At 36.8% G+C, this 21,590-nt stretch overlaps 1 protein-coding gene across 1 annotated transcript in view; it reads right to left on the reverse strand.

Annotated features, from left to right (window-relative positions):
* Positions 1–21,590, reverse strand: part of EPHA6 (EPH receptor A6) — a 951,964-nt gene that overhangs the window by 18,923 nt on the left and 911,451 nt on the right. The window contains 1 exon segment of the mRNA XM_077118650.1: positions 1,782–1,975. Within this exon segment, the coding sequence (XP_076974765.1) occupies positions 1,782–1,975 (194 nt within the window).

Raw genomic sequence — 21,590 nt, forward strand, 5'->3', positions numbered from 1 at the left:
AGCAGACAGATTGGGCTAGACATACATGCTCCCAGCATATGCACAAGAGGCATTCTGCTCCCTTTGGAACTGGGGTCAGAGATCTGCACTGGGAGCACAGCTCTGCTCCATGCTGAGCTAGTGAGGGAGGAAGAAAGAGCCATCCTGGTTGGGTGAGATCCTATTGCTTTTAAGACTTTTCTTGATTTAGTGCAGTCCTTTAATTGTTTTCTGGAGCCCTAAGAAAGATATTTCTGCCAGTCTTGCTGGTTGTTCAAAGCTTCTGAGGGGGATAGAGCCCTAAAGTATCTCATGCTGCCATTTGATTGGGGTGGGACAGTGGATGGGACCCATTCCAAAATCTTGTTCTTTCTCTCTCTCTTAACTAATGGTAATATCATCAATCAACTTGTCTAAAAAAGAAATAGACAAACGTTTCTTAATTATTTTGCCTCCTTCTCCCTCCATATTAAGCTAGTGACCAAGACACATTGGTTTTCCTTACCTAATGATAAATCCATTCTCTTATGTCCTGACCTTAAGCTAATTCCCATTTCATAAGTGAAACCCTGACCTTTTCTAGCTTGGATTGCTTCAAACATCTAACTATCTCTGTTTCCAGTCTTATTCTGTTTTGCACTCTCAGTCTAAATTATCCCTAGAGTGAGCTTTCAGAAATGCAAATGTGATCATACCATTCTCTTGCTTAAAATCTTTCAGTGGCTCTCCATTGCTTTTATGATGAAATCCAAAGTGCCTTTACTTTTTTTTTTTTCTCCTTTACCGCTTCTTGTGCTAGACTGCTTTAGGGAAGATGAGCTAGAGTAATAGTTTAATCTCCAGCTATTTCATGCTTGGCTTCACTTTACTGAGACTGCCAATTAGTGATTTAGAGGTGAACTTTTATGCGCTCTGCTGTGAACTGAGACCTGTTTCAACTAGTCCTTGAAGAGCCTTCAGCCTTCTTGACACTAAAATTCTGCACTGACTTAAACCTGTGACCTGAAGCTGAATGTCTGTATATCCTGTTGGCCATTCTCTGAGTCAGGAAAGTGAGTTGGAAATGCTTTGGATATTTCTAAGTTAAAACTGGCCTAAATAAAGAAATATATTTTCAACTTATTATTTTAAATATATTTTCAGACATAGATGATAGTCCTTTCTTTTTCTATTTTTCCCCTTCTTATAATTGCTTTTCAGAGAGAAGTGAGTAGTTCTTCTTAACTCTACTGACTTTTATAAAATGGTATATGAGTGCCTTCATTTTCTTGTCTTGTCATCTGTCTTTTTCTTGTTTTAGGAATGGAAAGTTACAGCAGCTGGGTGTGATCATATCAGCAGGAGACATCCTTGCTCCTGGCTGATTCACAAATTGCCCCTGTCTTGCTTACCATTTAAAATCAAGGGACAGGACACAAAATGGACAAGAAAATTAAAGAGGCTGCAGGCACATACAAATTCTACCTATAATGGTGAAGAAGGATCAGTAAATAAAGAAAGAATATACAGATACCAAAGACCTTCACAGGAAAAAATATCAACAAAGTAATTCAGAAAGACTAGATATGGAGAGAAGGGGAAAATGTGCTTTCTTGTTAAAAAAAATTCAGTTTTCATTTAATGTTAATAATTTCTTTTTTCAACTAATAAAAAGAGTATGCTTATACCAAATGTTCTAAAAGGTCAACAACTAGATGGTTATCAGTGCAAGCATTCTCTTCTCTACCTGTTATTCTTGTCTATTTTCTGAAAGAAATTATGATTGTCAAGGGGAAAAAAAAAATCAACATTCTCCATCTTACACAAGGATGTCCTCCACCAGGGTATGAAGGGCACTGGGATTGCGGATCAGTTTGTCTAGGAAGCTGACAATATCAGTAAATTTTGGTCTGTGATTTCTCTCCTTCTGCCAGCAATGCAGCATCAGTTGATGTAGAGATGCTGGACAGCCCATGGGAGCTGGAAGCCTGTAACCTTCTTCAATGGACAGAATGACCTAAATGCAAACATAAGAGGATATCCTATTACTTTTAGCACAAGTAATACATATGCTAAGTTATAATTAGTTTTTCATCCAGCTGATAGAAGCCGCAATATTGGTAAGAATAAAAACTCCTTCTGAGTACAAGTGGTCCAGGCAAAGATAAATACAAAATTGTGAACAAGATTCGTGAGTAGCTCCACAGCATATGCTAACTTTTATATAAGTTTTGAAACATGTGCTAGCCATAAACATAAGGTAAGTTTTACTGTAGTGACAAGGAATAGTTTCTGCGGATCTGGCTGGAACATCTCAAAACCCAATTAGAACATCACAAAATAAGCATAAAATTGATGCATTCAGTACAAACCATGTTACAAATGTTTTAAGTAAAATTACACTTCTACTGAAGCAATGACTTCCTGAATCAGTTTTATCCTTTGATAATAATGTCAGTGTATATTGTTTTTCTAACCACCACTCTTTCTTTTTTATCACCCATTTAATTTCTTCTTCACTTGTTTCTGGTTTTCCCTTTGTCAGACTATAACTTGATTATGAAGTCTTCCTGTAATTTCTAAGGTCATTTAATCCTTGAATGCTATCATAGGCCAGCTTGAACCTACAAAGCAACAGGACACATTCAGCACGAGTATCCTTTGGGGCAGCATTCTGCAATAGAACTATCTGTGATGATGGAAATGCTTTCTGATCAACATGGTAACCACTGGTCAAATGTGGTTATTAAGTGCTTTAATTGTGAACTGAGGAACTGGATTTTTAACTTTAGTTTAATTAAAAATTTAACAAATGAGAATTTAGATTTAAATAGCCACATGTGGCTAGTAGTGATATGGTATAGCTCTAGAGAAAAGAATCTCTATAAGAAATGGAAGTTAAGGGTCACAACAAGATGACAATAAGCATTTGTTTTTCATTCTTAGGAAATCAGATACAAGGAAGGACACGCATCTGTTTCTTATATGACCCACATGGAATTTCTGAACAGTGTGATAAAATTGACTCTGAACTCATTAAGCTTATTTTCTATAAAGTGTTCAAAGATTCACATGAGCTTTTATTCTTACATCATATCTGGGAGAAAGGCAAAGGAAAGGGTTTATTAACTCCATTTTTGAGGTGAGAAAACTAAGGAATAGACTAATATTTAAAGACAGGTACAATTAGACCTCCCTCCCACTCTACTACCAACAGGACAAATATAAAAAGTGTGCCACATTATTAAAAGAAGAACTTTTATTGCAGCACCAGCTATACATTTTCTATAATTCCTTTTTAAAATTTATTTATTAATTAAAAAAATTAACAAACCAAATGAAACATCAACATTTATAATCAGTAATTCACAATATCATCACATAGTTGCATATTCATCATTTCTTAGAACATTTGCATTAATTCAGAAAAAGACATAGAAAGACAATAGAAAAAGAAATAAAGTGAACACAGAAAAGAAAAAAAAGATTATACCTATATACTCCTTACCCCTCGCTTTCATTGATCACTAGCATTTCAAACTAAATTTATTTTAGCATATAATTCCTTTTTTTAAACATTGATATTCTCATTTTAATTTTCTTAAAAATTTACACTCTTTAAAGTGGCTCTAAAATGTCCATAATTTATCCTAGAGGAAGTTTGTAAAAAGAAGTAACAATATGCGTTCAGGAACTTCTTGACTGTTAAGCTTTAGGTTTTTCAGTAATTGAGGATTTCTCACAATTCTATCCGTGTCTTTGTGACCAGAATGCTTTAACCTGTCTGGATACTAATATTTTTCTATTCATTTTATATTTCATTATTGAACAGGATTTTTTCTCAGCTGTTTCTATTTTTGCTATCAACTAGGCATGGATCTTAAGATATTTTCTACATATTTTAGTATAAGGATGCATATAAAAATGCTGGTAATGCATCAGAAATTCTGTTGATAGTTTTGAAAAGTAACAAATGAAAATAAGACAGAATTCCATTCTAGAACATCTTTAAAATCCTATCTTAGAAGAACTCTACATCCATTTTGCCATTTTCCTAATTATGAGTACATGGAATAAGATAGATTGCAAGTGGTACCATAATCTTAGAAAAAATAGCTGCCTTTATTTGCTATCATGTGCTAGGTGCTTTGCATATTTTATTCATTTATTGCTTAAAATAGCTCATTGTGGTAGTTATTATTGTGCCTATTCCTTAAGAGAGAGAATTCAGACTCATGGAGGTTAAAAAATTTGCCTAAACTCACACAACTAGTAGGTAACAGAGCTGAAATTTGAATTCAAATACAGGCCATTTTCAACTGAAAATATTTTTTCACTCATATGCTATACCATCTTCCTCTTCAATTTTTTATCACCCAATACCATTTTAGGAGTGATTATCATGCTATCTTTTGTCTTTGTATATGGACTTTAATTTTTTATTTGGATCCTAAGTTTAATATTTTTGGTAATTCAAAAACATATTTGCTTCGTTACTTGCAAAATGTAATCTCAATTTTAACACAGTTATTTCTGAATGCTTCAGAGTGTTATATGTATTATTGCATCTATTGTATTGTAATTTTTTCATCTGCTTTTCCTTTAAGGCTTTACATATGTGAAGACAGGAACTGTGCCTCTAATTTTTGCAGTCTCATCATTTAGACACATTAGTGAATGTTATTGACCTTAACAAATGCTAATAGAAGGAATTTTTGAATTTGTGTTGATAGAGGGGCAGTTTCTTAGAAAACTAGGAGTCTCACACTATCCAAAATGAACTCAGCACTATGATAGCATTTCAAAGTTCATCTGAAGGAAACATTAATGAATAATTTGGTGCATCAAACAGAATTGTTCAACATGATTCCATGATCATACTCTGAGTTTTTGGACAATGGGCCAGGTGAGATGGGGCATTTTCTCTAATAAAGAGGACTTCACCCAGGCTTCTTCCTCCTATCTAGAGGAGGTACTCCTTCCCATAGGCCCCAAGGCACTCAGCTGCTGGGAAGCTGCCTTTCCACACATCTTCTGTAAACAGTTGACACCCATATACTTGGTGCCAAGCAGCCTGTTTATTCACTGATGACAAAGTTACTCTTATGCTTGCCCTTGTAAGAGAAGAGAATAACTGGGTGAGGATAGGGGGAGGGGGCTCCTCACATGGAACCTCTCAGCCAAATGTATCCAGCAGAGTGTCTGTTCCCCAGAACGCCTCTTTGTGGGGATAATGGAATGATCAGGGAACTCACAAATTCTTCCTTGCTGCTCAATGGCTTTTAATTTTCCCCAATTCTTTAACTGATACCTGGGACCTTGTGAAATTTATCCTGAATCCTGGGGCATGGGAGGTGACAAACATGAAGGGACCCACCTTGTAGGATAATAGGATTAACAACAATAACATCAGTGACAATAATAAGTAACAGCTAACAATTATTGAGAGCTTATGGGTACTACAAAGTGCCAGTTCTAAGTGATTTACATGTATCAACTCAATCCTCATGATAATCCTATAAGATAGGTCCTATTATTATCTCTATTTTGGATGAGGAACTGAATCCAAGAGAGGTTTAACTTACCAAGGTAAAAATTTGACTCCAAATGTAGACAGAGAAGAGATTTGGGCAATTTGATTCACAAAATTGGTTAAACAATCTATCTTTCTATTGGAGTTTTTTCATTTCTTCTTCCAAACACACACACTCACACACACACACACACACACACACACACACACACACACACACGCAAAGTTAAATGATCATGTTGAATTGATCATTATATGTATAAGGAATAACATAATGAATAAGACATATCTCTGCTTTTAGGAAACATATAATCTGGTGAAAGAGTCCAGAGAGTATGAATATGGAAAGTGCCAGCTAAGAGAAGTACAAGGTGCTAGGAGTATGTGGGACAGGTACCTAATCTAGATTTGGGGAGTCTAGGAAGGCTTCTTAGAGAACATGAGCTGAATGTTAAAGGATATATAACTGTAACAGCATCAAGTGGGTGGGTAGAAGAGAGTAGATATGACCTGATCAAAGAATAAAAGGTGATTTGAAGTTGGAAGTTTAAGTAGAATATCATATTTCTTGAGGTCATGAAGGATTTGCATTCTAAAAGCTTAGACTTTATGCAAAGGAGAAAAGCTTTTAACAAGCAAATGACTTTCATTTGCTTTTTAGAAAAATCACTCTGGCTGAGTGTGGAGTGTGGCATTGGAGAGATGCAAAGAGGTCAAGAATGAGCTTGCAGAGATCCAGGTGAGAGATCTGGGTGGTCTTGGTGAAACTGCAGTGATGTACGAGAAGAAGTGAACGGATTTGACAGGAATCTACGGGTCTGGGATGAGATTAGATGTGGCAGTAGAAGCAGGGCATGAGCATGACTTCTAGGTTTTTGGCTTGGTTATTTGGAAAAGATAGAAGACACAGGAGGAGAGGCAGTTTGGGAATGGGATGATAAGTCAACTTCCCATGAGCGTTCTGGTTTCAGATTCAAGTAACAGATACCATCTTCTGGGCCAGGTGTTTTTAACATAGCTTATGTTATTTAGGTCTCAAAGTACCTTATTATGTGGGTATGTTGGGAATACCATAGGTGAGAGAACTGAAGCTCAAACTGATTAATTGGGTCAATATTAAACAGCTAATAACTTCCTGAAGAATAGACCAATATTATTATCAAGGTAATAATCATGAATCTGAATCATGGCAGTGGTAGAGGAAATCCATCCTTAGTCTTGAACCACATTCATGACTCATTTCCCCAGAATTAGAATTTGGGTCCTCTTTTGTATGATATCCAGATGACAGCTCTAGTTCAGATTTCTCTTGAGTTCCAATTTTCTATATTCACCTATAGGACATCTCACTTCATAAAACTGTCACACAATTGCCTTATACTTATTGTGTGAAAAACTAAACCTGCTCCTCCTTTGGGATTTCTGTCATTTTGGTTGCTCACATTTAGCTTGTCATGTGGATCCTACCACTTCCATATATTTTTAAATATGTCCCTTTTTAAAAAAATTTCCTCTCCAATGAATTATTTCTCACTTTGATTCCTACAACAGCTTTCTATCTGGTCTCCCTGTCTCCCCTTTCCCTCCTCCAATCAGTCCTCATAATATGTCCAGAGAAAGTCCACTGAAGTAGAACTCTGGTCATGTTCCTTCTACATCTGAAATTCTGCAGGGGTTTTTAATGAAACGGTACACAAGCGCATCAAGGTCTTTCCTGGTTTTCAGTCTTCACCTCTGGCTGCTTCCCTCTCCTTCCTCACCCAATTTTATCAGAGTGGTGACTGTTTCTTTTCCCCATATATTCCTAGTACCTAGCACAATGACTTACTAAGTCAAAGAATGGAGCTTTAATGGTCAAATATGTGATTTATGAAAGCTGTACAGCTGAAGAAAACCTATAATAACCTTTATCTTCATAAACATTTCTTTTGTGAGAAGGTTTGCTTTATGGGTATTTTCTGATTCCTTAATTAAGGACTGACAAGGAGCCGGCAGCATATGGCATGATTTGTCTAAAACACTAATTGAGCCTTGTTGTTTTGGGATATGAAGGGGTGATAATTAACTGGAGAGAATTTTGTAACAGTTTGGTTTTACGACAATCTTAGGCTGTCATCCTTTGGGAGAAGAGTTATACAAGATGATGCTCTTATTTAAAAATGTAAGAAGAAAATTTAAATAATGTGAAAAAATATGATGACTACAACAGTCATTTCTATACAGGGGTAAAAAGGACGAGATTTTGTCAGAAATTATTATCTAAAATCTGTCTGGGTATTCTAAATAGACCTTACTGGTTCCTTGTCATTGACACTGCAAGTTTTTAACAGCCTAGAATCAACATCAAGGCTCAGTTAGGGTACATAGCAGACTGTTCTGCTCTTGCTGAATTTGATGAGTTTTCCAATTATGTTGATATTTTCTGAGTCAAAGCAGGTAATGTGTACCTTTTATTAAACAAGGCAAACAAAGATTAGACAGTCAATATGAAGACACTGAGCTATCCCTGAAAAATACCACTGAATAAGACCTATTTGGGCTGTGCAGGCTGTCACATATTTATGGTACAAGACTGAAAACAATATCCAAAAGAGAAGCACATTGCATTTAGTTACTCATACATTCTTTAAAAAGAAACTGCCTCAAAGTTTTAGTATGGATTGAAATGTACACTAATTAATGGAAAGCAAAATGATTTTATTTTCATCTTTTCTCTAAATATTCATCATGGTTTTATGGAAAACCTATAATTTTAAGTATATGAGATACAGTGAAGCAAAGCATCCCATTATAGACTTAGTTTTTATGACAAAAATTACTTATACAGATTAGGATATTTAGAGTCATAATACAAGAAATTGAAAATATTAATAATGTGCTTTCCTGATATTCAATATAAAGGATATGTCTACATGAGCAGAAAAAAGATAAGTAAATACAGGTAAATTACACTTATAATCTCATGCTCACTTTATCAGTCAATATATTTCTATATACAAAAGTAATGACTCAGTGAAAAACAATCAAAACCCCAATGAAAGTCAGTGTATTTTAAGAAAAATGGCAATAGGTGGTGAACGAATAAGATACAGACAGAAAACATTTGAGGCTACTTTGTTATTTGTAAAATAGTAGGGCATGGAAACCTAAGCTTTCCTTCCTAACTTTAAGATAAAGACATTTAAAAAAATCCTACATTTAAGATAGTTCTCAAGCCTCATTTTTGGAAGTCACAATAGAATGTCAAGGATTTATACAAAATGGAAAGTGCTTGGTGTTAGTGGATCATAAACTTGCAGATTGTAGAATGAGTGACCAAAATGGGAAGTGTATGAAGTGTAGTACTCTTCTAGGGAAAATGAGTCTTGACATGATTTATTATATGGAAAATCTTTATCCCAAACAGTTGAAAGTCACAATTCTTGAAACTGAGATAACTAGTGTCTTTTATGTTCCCAGATTTTGCTTTGCAAGAACTGGAAAGAGCCAAGGAGTCATGTGAACTGTTTTGAAGTTCCACTGATGTCACTAAAAAGCTCTGAGCTCTGTCTTTGGGAAAGTGTCTGTCTCCTCATCAACAAAGAAAAGGGAATCAGATTAGGTGCTTGCAGTGGGTCTTTTAAGCTCAAAAAGCTTTTTTTAAGAGTCATTAAAACCAAAAGCTGCTCAATTTGCAGAATCTTTGATTATACCTCTATATCTGGATGCTCCAGACATTCAGATGGGATTTTGCAGGGAGCAAGACATCCAGATAGGGCCAGAATATATTCTGATAAACTAAGATTAGGAACATTTTGGAAACTATGACATTCTTTACCATGCCAGTCTCATCAAAACAAATTACACCTTTTGGAAATATAAAAAGATACTCCAAATCTACTTTTTAAAAGCCAGTTTTTCTGCGGGGACTTCTGGGAAGATGGCCGACTAGAGTAGCTTGAGATTAGCACTGCTCCATGGAAAAGTTAGAGAAGGGACAGGAGGGTGAAGAGATGGCGATTCTGTAGTGCTGCTCATCTGGAAGAGCCTTCTGCACCACATGAGACAGCACCACATTGGTTGCAGAGGCCGAGAAACTGAGAGGTAGAAAGCTGGAGTCTGGCGCGGAGGTGCGGCGCCTGCAGGTGTGCATGGACAGGAACCCGGGATGAGAAAGTAAGCCAGGCCACATTCCTTGGGAGCGCTATCCTCACCAGCACAGCCGAGACCCAGTCACTTACCCTACACCCAAGGAACCCGAATTCCATCACCTGCTCCCATTCCCCATGTTCCAGGCGCCCCCACCTCACCAGCCCCCAGTGCAAGTACCTGCCCCACACCTCCACCCCAAATGCAGCCCAACCCACCTCTCCTGCACCCCTCCTGAGCACTACCTCCCCCACCCTGTTCCCCACAGCTGTTGCCAGTGCATAAAGGCTGTGGGCAGTAACTTCCATACCTAAGCTACCCCTGCCCCCCTGCTTATAGTGCTACACAGCCTCACTCCACCCGCCCTCCAGCTCTGTACATCCATTTATGGCACTCACAGGCCCACACATATGCATGGGCCCCCAATCATGTCATTCAGCTCTGGGAATCGCACCTTACAGCAGCCCTAAACCTGTGCATGTGCAAGGCCCTCAGCCTCACTTCCCAGCTCTGAGAAAGTGCCGACCTGTACAGCTGGGTCACATCTGCTCCCAATCCATGAAGGCATAATACTGACCTGCTGACACGGCTCTATGCATGTGCACAAAGGGCCCCATGCCTTAGATCATGGCACACCAGGGTTGCGTGCCCCAGACCAGCACAGCTATATCTTCCCTGGCTACTGGGCACCCACTTTCACAAGCATCAGCATAACAATCCCAACCTCTGCCTATACCTGCCCTGAAACAAATCACTGCACTGAGTGACCCACCTTGTGCCCTTCTCCCCGATGGACAACCATCCTGCAAACACAAGGCCTTAGACTACTGAAAGAAATTAACTCCCAGAGTAAATCTATCAAGATATTTACATGCATGAAGACAGCAGAAGATCACTAAGCATATCACAATGCAGACAGATATAGCCCTAACTAATGACCAAATTAAAACACCAGAGGAGACACAGATGTTGGAACAACTAATCAAGGATCTTCATACAACTCTACTTAATAAAATAAGTGGGATAGAAAATGACATAAAAGAGATCAAGAAGACAGTAGAACAGCATAAAGAGGAATTTGAAAGAATAAATAGAATAATAGCAGATATTACAGAGATTAAAGACTCTGAGTGATTAAAGACTCTGTTGACCAATAAAAAACGTACTAGAAGTATACAACACCATATCTGAAGAGAGAGGAAAAAAAGAATAAATGCTATAGAGGACAGGATAATTGACTTCAAAGACTCAAAATAGCAAATGACAAAAAAGATGAGAAAAAATGTATTGGAATTCAGGGAAGTGATAGACAAACAAAGTGCACAAATATAAGAATCATTGGTGTCCCAGAAGAAGAGAGGATTAGAGGGCTAGGAAGAAGTTGAGGATATAATGGGGAAAACTTCCCAACCCTCATAAAGGACATCAATATACAAGTCAAAGAAGCCCAACAAACTCCAAACAGACTAAACCCAAATAGGCCTTCCCCAAGGTACTTACTAATCAGCCTGTCAAATGTTGAAGAGAAGCAGAAAATCCTCAAAGCAGCCAGAGAAAAACAATCTACTACATACAAGGAAAACCAAATAAGACTAAGTTCAGGCTATTCAACTAGCATCCTGGAGGTGAGAAGGCAGTGGTATGATATATTCAAGATCCTGAAAGAGAAACACTTCCAGCCAAGAATTCTGTACCCAGTCATACTGTCCTTCAAAATTGAGGGAGAGATTAAAGTTTTCACAGACAAAGAAGTCCTGAAAGAATTTGTTAACAAGAGACCGGCCCTACAAGAAATACTAAAAGGAGTTCTGCCAGCTGAAAAGAAAAGACAGGAGAGGTAGGTCTGAAGGAGGGCACAGAGTTGAAAAGTACCACTAAGGGTAATTTAAAGAATACAAAGAAAGAGGGAAAAGATCTGACAAATAAAATGAAAAAGATAAGATGGTGGAATTAAGAAACACCTTTTCAGTAATAACTCTGAATGTTAACGGACTGAACTAACCAATTAAAAGGCAAAGATTGGCAGAATGGATTAAGAAACATAATCCAGCTATATGCTGCTGGCAAAAGACTCATCATAGACACAAGGATACAAATAGATTGAAAGTGAAAGGATGGAAAAAGATTTTCCACGCAAGTTGTAACCAAAAGAAAGCAGGAGTAGCCATACTAACATCAGGCAAAATAGACTTTAAATGTAAAGACATCATAAGAGGCAAAGAAAGACACTCTATACTAATTAAAGGATCAATTCACCAAGAAGGTATAACAACCATAGATGTTTATGCTCCCAATCAAGGAGCTCTAAAGTACACGAGACAGACATTGGCAAAACTGAAGGGAGTGGTAGATGCTCCAACAATAATAGTAGGAGACTGCAATATACCACTTTCCTCTATAGATAGAACAACCAGACAGAAGATCAACAAGGAAATAGAGAACTTAAATAGCTTGATAAATGAATTACACCTAACAGACAAATATAGGTCATTGCACCCCAAAGCACAGGGATATACATTCCTCTGTAGTGCTCATGGAACATTCTGCAGGATAGATCAAAATAGGTCTTTATAAATTTAAAAACATTAAAATTATCCAAAGCACTTTCTCATATCACGGTGGGATGAAGCTGTATCTCAATAACCAGCAAAGAACAAGAACATTCACCAATATATGGAGATTAAAGAACACACTTTCAAACAACCAGTGGGGCAAGTAAGAAATTGTTAGAGAAATCAGAAGCTATCTGGAGATAAATGAAAATGAGAATACAACTTGTTAGAACTTATGAGATGTGGCAAAGGCTGTGCAAAGAGGGAAATTATTGCCCTAAATGCCTATCTTAAAAAATAAGAAAGAGCAAAAATCGAGCTCCAGCACCCCTGGAGGAACTTGAGAAAGAATAGCAAACTAACCCCAAAGCAAATAGAAGAAGAACAATAACAAACATTAAAACAGAGATAAATGAATAGAAGAAGAAAAGAACAATAGAAAGATCAATAAACCAAAAATTGGTTCTTTGAGAAAATCAATAAAATTGATGGGCCACTAGCAAGACTGACGAAGAAATAAAGAGAGATGATGCAAATAAACAAAGTCAGAAATGAGAAGGGTGCATTACCACAGATCATGAGGAAATAAAAGAAATCATAAGAGGGTACTATGAACAACTATATATATATATAATTATATAGTCAACAAACTAGACAACTTAGATGAAATGGACAAATTCTTGGAGATGCACAAACAAGTTAGGCTGACTCAGGAAGAAATATAAGATCTCAACAAAGAAATCACAAGTAAAGAGATTCAATGTGTCATCAAAAATCTTCCTACAAAGAAAAGCCAAGGGCCGGATGACTTCACAGGGGAATTTTATCAGTCATTCCATAAAGAATTAACACCAATCTTGCTGAAACTTATCCAAAAAATTGAAGAAAAAGGAACTCTACCTAAGTCATTTTATGAAGTTAATATTATTTTAATGCCAAAACTGGTAAAGATGCTATAAGATAGGAAAACTACAGGGCAATCTCCCTCATGAACACAGATGCAAAAATTCTCAATAAAATATTAGCGAATCAAATTCAACAGCACATCAAAAGAATTATACACCATGACCAAGTGGGTTTATACCAGGAATGCAACGATGGTTCAATACAGAAAATCAATTAATGTAATACAGCACATTAACAAATTGAAAGGGAAAAATCACATGATCATCTCGATTGATGCTGAAAAAGCATTCAACAAAATTCAGCATCCTTTTCTATAAAACATTCCAAAAGATAGGAATCAAAGGTAACTACCTCAATATGATAAAGGGAATACATGAAAAAGTGATAGCCAGCATTGTACTCAATGGAGAGAGATTAAAAACTTCCCCCTAAGATCAGGTATAAGACACAGATACCCACTGTCACCACTATTATTCAAAATTGTGCTAGAAGTTCTAGCTAGAGCAATCAGGCAGCACAAAGAAATAAAAGGCATCCAAATTGCAAAGGAAGAAATAAAACTCTCATTATTTGCAGATGATATGATATTATACTTGGAAGATCCTAAGAAATCTACAGCAAAGTTACCTGAACTAATAAACAAATTCAGCAAGGTGGTGGGATATAAAATTAATATGCAAAAATCAGTAACATTTATATACACAAGCAATGAGCTAACTGAAGAGTCACTGAAGGAAAAAATTCCATTCAAAATAGCAACTAAAAGAATGAAATACTTAAGAATAAACTTCACTAGGGATGTAAAGAACTTGTGCACAGAAAACTGCATAACATTGCTAAAAGAAATCAAAGGAAATCTAAATAGGTGGAAAGACACTTCCTATTCATGGATAGGAAGGCTAAATATAGTTAAGATGTCAATTCTCCCCAAATTGATCTACAGATTCAACATAGTAACAATAAAAATTCCAACAACCTACTTTGAAGATTTGGAAGCTAACTATTAAATTCATCTGGAAGGGAAAAAGACCCTGAATAACCTAAAGCATTCTAAAAAAAGATCAAAGGAGGAGGATTAACATTCCTGACTTTAAAACCTATTAAAGGATGCATGGGTGGGTCAGTGGTAGAATGCTTGCCTTCCATGCAGGAGACCCAGGTTTTATTTCCTGGACTATGCACCTAAAAAACAAACAAACAAACAAACAAACAAACAAAAAACATATTATAAAGCCACAGTGTCCAAAACAACATGGTACTAGCACAAAGATAGAAGCACTGACCAATGGAATTGAACCGAGACTGCAGAAATAGACCATCAAATATATGGTCAACTGATTTTGACAAGGCCCCCAAATCCTCTGAACTGGGACAAAATAGTCTTTTCAATAACTGGGCATGGAAGCATATCAATAACCAAAAGAATGAAAGAGGACCCCCATTGTATACCCTACACAAAAATTAACTCAAAGTGGATCAAATACCTAAATATAAGAACTAGCACCATAAAACTTCTAGAAGAAAATGTAGGGAAACATCTTCAAGACCTAGTAGTAGGAGATATCTTCCTAAATTTTACACCCAAAACACAAACAAGAGGAGAAAAAATGGATAAATGGGAACTCCTCAAAATCAAATGCTTCTGGACTTAAAAAGAATTTGTCAAAAAGGTGAAGAGGCAGCCAACTCAATGGGAGAAAATATTTGGAAATCACATATTGGACAAAGGTTTGATTTCCTGTATATACAAAGAATCATAACTCAACAACAAAAGAACAAACAACCCTTTATAAAATGGGCTAAGATATGAATAGGCATTTTTCTGAAGAGCAAATACAGATGGCTCAAAAGCACATGAAGAGATGCTCATTTTCATTGGCTATAAGGGAAATGCAGTTCTAGACTACAATGAGATCACACCTATAAGAATGGCTGCTATTAAACAAACAGGACACTATAAAGGTTGGAGAGGATGTGGAGAAACTGGGATGCTTATGCACTGCTTGTGGGGTTGTATAATGATGCACCCTCTATGGAAGACTGACATTTCCTTAGGAAACTAAATATCGAGTTGCCCTATGACCCAGCAATAGCACGACTTGGTATATACCCAGAAGAGCTGAAAGCAACGACAAAAACAGACATTTGCACACTGATGTTCATAGCAGCATTATTCACAATTGCCAAAAGATGGAAACAAACCAAATGCCCATCAACAGATGAGTGGATCAACAAAATGTTGTATATACATACAATGGAATATTATGCAGCAGTTAAACAAAATGACGTTCTGAAGTACATGACAAGATGGATGAGCCTTGAGGACATATTGCTGAATGATGTTAGCCAGACACCAAAGGATAGATACCACTATGATTCCACTTTTATGACCAGTATAAAGGTATGATCAGAGGCTTATAACATAGAATATAGGGGACTTAGAGATACATAGAAGCTAGAGATGGGTGAACCGTTAGCTAATAAGGGTGAACTCCAATGTAAGGGAATAGATAGGAATGAAGGTGTTCTCTAGTGGGTCTGTAAGTAATATTACCATATTGAAGACCAAGAAGAATGAAAAGGGTTGTATAGACCTATGTGTCCCACTGATTAATACTAGAAATATGAATTAGTTCTCACAAGAATTACTTCAAAGATACGATTCTTGTATAAAGAGTGTTTAAGTCCGGGGTACAGGGGGAAAACTGCTATTGCATGCTATGAGCTATATTCAAAAAGAAATCATCAGCACTACCACAGCAATAGCAGAGGTAAATAATGGGGGAAGGGACAAGAGTTAAGAGGACATTTAGATTTTCTGTTTGGTGAGGGTGTGTTTATTGGTTTTCTTTCTCTTGGGGACAATGAAATTATCTCAAATTGAGAATGTTGATGGACTGTGGACTTTGGGCCCTCTATATGATGCCCGATGAATGCAGGTGGCTGAAGGATGCACTGATAGAGAAGCAGATTAGTGAATGATAGTGTATACTTATGAATGAAGGTTGTGCTGCTACAAAAAGGAACAAAGTCATGGGGCATGTGTCATGGTCAGGTTCATGTGTCAACTTGGCCAACTTGTGGTACCTGTTTGTCTGGTTGGGCAAGTGCTGGCCTGTCCGTTGCAATGAGGACATTTCATAGAATTAGATCATGATCACGTCAGGTGCATCCACAGCTGATTTCATTTGTAATCAGCCAAAGGGGAGTGTCTTATGCAACGAGTGAGGCTTAATCTAATCATGGGAAGCCTTTTAAGGAGGATTTAGAAGAGAAAGGCTCTTCCTGTTTTAGCCGGTGAGCCTCTCCTGTGGAGTTCGTCCAGACCCTCCATTGGAATTGTCGGCTTCACAGCCTGCCCTGTAGATTTTGGACTCTGCATTCCTGCGGTCACATGAGACACTTTTATAAATTTTTATTTGTGAGTATTCCCTGTTGATTCTGTTTCTCCAGAGAACCCTAAAAAAGAACTAATATAGAATGCAACAATGTGAATGAACATGTGGGACATTTGGTGAAACAAAATTAGCCAGAAATGATAAACAAGAATGGTATGGTCACCTGTAGAAAATGCTTATAAGAAAACAGGGGCCTACATTGTAAGCTTTTAGAGCAGACACATTAAGTCCGGAGTGGTGATTATTATTTCTGGGTTTTGAGAGGCTGTTTTAGATATATAACCTGATATTTAGAGATAAGAATGAAACCAAAGAGGTTGGAATTATAATAATTCAGAACATAGGGGTAAGGAAGACAGTATCTATATTTTAGAACCACACATACTCTTTGAGACCAATGGAAGAAGGTTTATTTGGTCTGGAACTGAAATTTTCTGTAGCACATAATCTAATTCAACCTATCTGTACAGCTCATTTGAGCAATTGAAACACTGGGATCATAGAACAAGAAAGAGGTCCTTTAATCCTATATAGATGATTGTAATGCCTGGATACATCCTAGAGTATATTAAGCAGATAATCAAAAAGCATTGGCAAAGTCCCCTGAGGAATGGGAGAAAAATATGTTAACTATTAAGCCTTACCTTCAGGGAATCCCCTGATACTGTGTCAAACTTTAGGGACACCCAAATCAACAGGCCATGCCCTCAATCATGAGGCTTACTCTTGTGAAGCTTATGTAGGTGGTGGAGAAGCAGAGACTACCTATAGGCATGACTAAGAGTTACTTCTGGAGGAACTCTTTTGTTGCTCAGATGGCCTCAGTCTCTCTAAGCCCAACTCTGCAAGTGAAATCATTGTCCTTCCCCCTCGCATGGGACATGACATCCAGGGGTGAAAGTTGCCCTGGCAATGTGGGAGATAATTCCCAGGGATGAATTCAGACCTGGCACCATGGGATCAACAATTCCATCCTGACCAAAAGGGTAACTAATAAAGTACCAGTGACAGAGAGAGTTCAAATAGAGTCAAGAGGCTACTCTGGAGGTTGCTCTTATGCAAGCTTCAGTTAGACCTTGCTACCTATCATAACCTGCTAATCCCCAACCAGGACCATTCCAGCCAATCCTAAGGAACATCTAGGGCGATATATAAGATTCCACGAGGATTCCATGCACTAGAGGAACTTTCCAGAAACCTACAACCTCCATATTGGTCCCTGGTCCAGATATGTCCTGAAACCTAGCCCAGTCTCTTCAGAACATCAGATGGTTCCAGCTCTCTACCCCATATTAGTGAAAGACCCTTCCAATATGAAAAATTTAGACTGGCCATAGCTTAAACACCCATAAAGAGAGGAATGGAAAGATCTAAGGTGATGGTGGAGTCATACAGAGAAGATAGGATTTAACAAATGAATATGAATGCTAAATCATTAAACTGATACCTTTGTTAGTCTCCAGTACCTTAGAGCAGCTAGAAGTAAAAACTGAAAATTGTGAAATTCTAACCCATCTCAAACTCTGAAATATTTTCTACAACTAATTGTGGTGCTGTCCTTTGAAATTTATAGCTTTTCTGTATATATGTTATTTTTCACAAAAAAGAAGGATAAAACGTCTATTGTGATGATTAAAAAAATATTTAAGCCCTCTAGCCTTCTATATTCTGGAGCAGTTAGAAGGAAAAATATGAGAGGATCATATGGTAGCCCATGACAAACTCTGGGATCTGTCCTGTAACTACTTGTTGAAGAGTGCTTTGAAAACTATTGCCTTTGTTTCTTTGCTTTGTATATGTTACACTATACAATTAAAAAAAGTTTTAAAAAAGGTCATTTTTCTTAAAAAAAAAAGTTCTTAAAACTCAGAACCATTTTCCTAAGTCTATCTGGAGGTAAAAAAAGAAATAAAGAAAAAATGTCTTCACTAGTGCATCATTTTGACCTTATACAGATACTAGGAAACTCTAAATAATACATTCACTGAGCTCACTAAATAAATGATGAAAAAACAGTTTATGAGTATAAAGGAAAGGGGGATTTTTAAATGCTGTCTTTGTTAATACTCTAAAAGGATCGAAATGAATACAAATTGTAAGAACTAAAGATAATAAATATATTTTTCCAAATAGAAAATTTAAGGTATAATTATTATTTACTTGAAAACGTTGCTGCAGTTATAATTTTCTGATTTGTGGTCATTTAATTAAAAAATATTTTGTGGTACTAGCATATGGGTTACTGGTTCCTTTACTTGGAACTTCGTTATTTGAATTATTTATAATAATGATTGACTGCATCTCATAATATTCTCTATTACTCTTGCCACTATAGTAGATATACATCATGCTAGTGAAGTTAGCATGTATTTAATTAAAATGTTGCTATTGCCTATCAACCAATAGCAGGAATTACTAAAAACTGAGAGGAAGAAGGCCATTTTGAATATTGCCTTTTTAGAACACACATTCAAATAAATGCAAAAGTTCTCTCTGTAATATGGAAAGTTGAAATAATGGGAATGGGCCTTCAGCAATTTACTGAATCTTATACAGATCATTACACAAGGACCATTACATAATAAAGCAGAGCTTGGAAAATCTAACCAGAGACAAAAATTAGAAATGACTGGACTCTGTGAGTCATAAAATCATGCTGAGTTTCTAGGTAAGTGGATTCTCCACATCTGCTGTTCTCCTCTGAAGTTCTGACCCATAATTGAGAAAGGTTATAGAATTATGGTAAAAGGTTATTTTCTTCCTTCTTGCATTTTGAAAAAGGAATCAGTTCAGATAAGGTCAAAAAGTTGTTTTCAACCATATCACCCACAAAAAGAAAACCCTGAAGATAAACTCGTTTTTTTTTTTTTTTTACCTCAGGTAATCGTTAGAAAGCAATCTAAAACACAGCTTATGCTTTGTAAAGCTTTTGAAAAGTAAAGGAAAAAAAATACTGAGGCAGCGTTGTGTTTCCTAGTAAACCTCAAATGAGATGCTGATAGTTTTATTTTTGGAAAACTGATCTAGCTAAATTGCACATGTCTAAATGATGCCATACCTAGGAGGCATTTGGGTATCAAACTGCTTCAAGGAGAATTGCTTTTTTTTTTCACAGCATCATGCCAGCAAATAAAACAACCCAAAACCCAAAACCTAAGACTCCAGTCTTGTATTCAGATCATTACCTCGAGCTTAGTCGTCTCTCATTTAAGTGGTGCTTGTTTTTCCCCTACATATTAGCTCTGTGGGGATTTCATTATTTAATGTTGCCTGCTGTTCATATTTTGCCTCCACATTCTTCTTTTAAACACATTACATGCTGTAAATGTTGGAGGGAAGAGCTCAGTGCCCTTGGTGTCATCTTTGGAACTTGTGTAGCTCCTAGCATTCTGAGGTACTCCCCTTATGTAGGAAGTAACAATTATTTTGAACTTGGATTAAAATAATGTAAGACATTACCCTGAATACCTTTAACAAATAAATAGTAAAAGTTCCCATGCTAGAAAATAGCAAGGAACTATACTCCTTCAATATGTCTGTGAAATGTTGCTGATAATAGACCAAACAATTCGATCATTAGAATTTGATTTTAAGCTACTTTCTTAAAATATTTTTAAGAAAAATGAAAACAATATGGTGCATTTTATAAATGTTTAACATCAAGAGACAAAATACTACAGAAAAGATTTTTATTTCCAAACAATGGTGAGTCAACACACATATCCTTGATAATAGGAAATAATGAAAACATTTCTCTTGTGACAGAATGGCATACATAATTAAAGATGCTTTGACTACTTGTGCGGGAATTTTATGGAGACTCCCTTGAGAATTAGACTTCTATAGGAGAGCTTAGCAGGGAAAAGGATGTACTTTAGAGTAAAGATGGAGCTTGAACTTCATTTCCACCATAAGCCAGCTGTATAACCTTGGTTACGTTACTTAAACTTTCTAAGCCTCAGTTTTCTTATCTACAAATGGGACTAATGATAGTATCTGCCTCAGAGAATTATTCTGAAGATAAAATGAGTTAATAATCTAAAACATGTGGTTTATAATAAGCTCAGCAAATGCAGGTTAAAATTATAGCTTTTGATTAATGAAACAACTTCTATGTACCACTGTATCTAATTATGTACACTTTCTAAGTCTTTCAAATTCTGCAGTTGGGTATTTTATACTGTATCTCAGAAAGTTTAAACCACCTGCCCAAGTACGCATGGCCGGTGTAGAGCTGGAATTTGAACTCAGATCTTTTTGGCTCTAAAGCAGTGGTTCTTAACTAGGGCAACTTTCTCCTCCACCCTCAACTAGGTAACGGTCGGGGACGCTTTTGGGTATCACAACTGAGAGGGCTGCTACTGGTATCTAGTGGTAGAGGCCAGGGATTTTTCCAAATGTCCTACAAACAAGGAATAGGCCCAGTCTCCACACCCAAAATTTCTAACCAAAAATGTCAACAGTGCTGAAGTTAAGAAAGCCTGCTCTAAAGCCCTTATGGTCTTCCCAATAATGATTTATTTCCTCATTAGAAATCAATGATGCAGATTGTTAATATTTGGATGCAATTTTGTACTGTAATAAACAAAGTCCACCTCTAAAATGATATACATCAAAATAGGAAATTATAATACATGTACTTGCAACACAACTACTTTCCTTTGGGTAATTCCTCCCTCACTTCCTGTGATTATGAGGGAATTGTCGACCACAGTGCTTTAGGCATCACAGATGCCCAGGCACATAAACCTAGCTGGGCATATCACAGTGTCCTAGTTCAAGGTTGGGCAGGACTTCAAAGGCATCAACAGGAATATTCTATAGGATCAGTATATGAATTTTGACAGAGAGAAGGTCTCATTCTGCTGGGGTTGCTAAACTAGATTGATGAACCCTGGAGTATAAAAAGACAACATTTGCAGTAGGAGAGAATGAAGTCAATAGATCTAGGGAGACACTGAAAATCCTGCATGATGCCCTGGATGCAGCCATGCTAAACCACCTTGTTAGTTTCATGAATAAATGTCCTTAATTTTGCTTACATTAATCAGGTTAGGTTTCTGTCATTTATAACCAAAAGAACCCTGAATAATAGAATCAGCAAGCTTTTTCTGG

The sequence above is a fragment of the Tamandua tetradactyla genome, chromosome 10 (assembly GCF_023851605.1).
Source record: "Tamandua tetradactyla isolate mTamTet1 chromosome 10, mTamTet1.pri, whole genome shotgun sequence".
Classification (NCBI taxonomy): domain Eukaryota; kingdom Metazoa; phylum Chordata; class Mammalia; order Pilosa; family Myrmecophagidae; genus Tamandua; species Tamandua tetradactyla.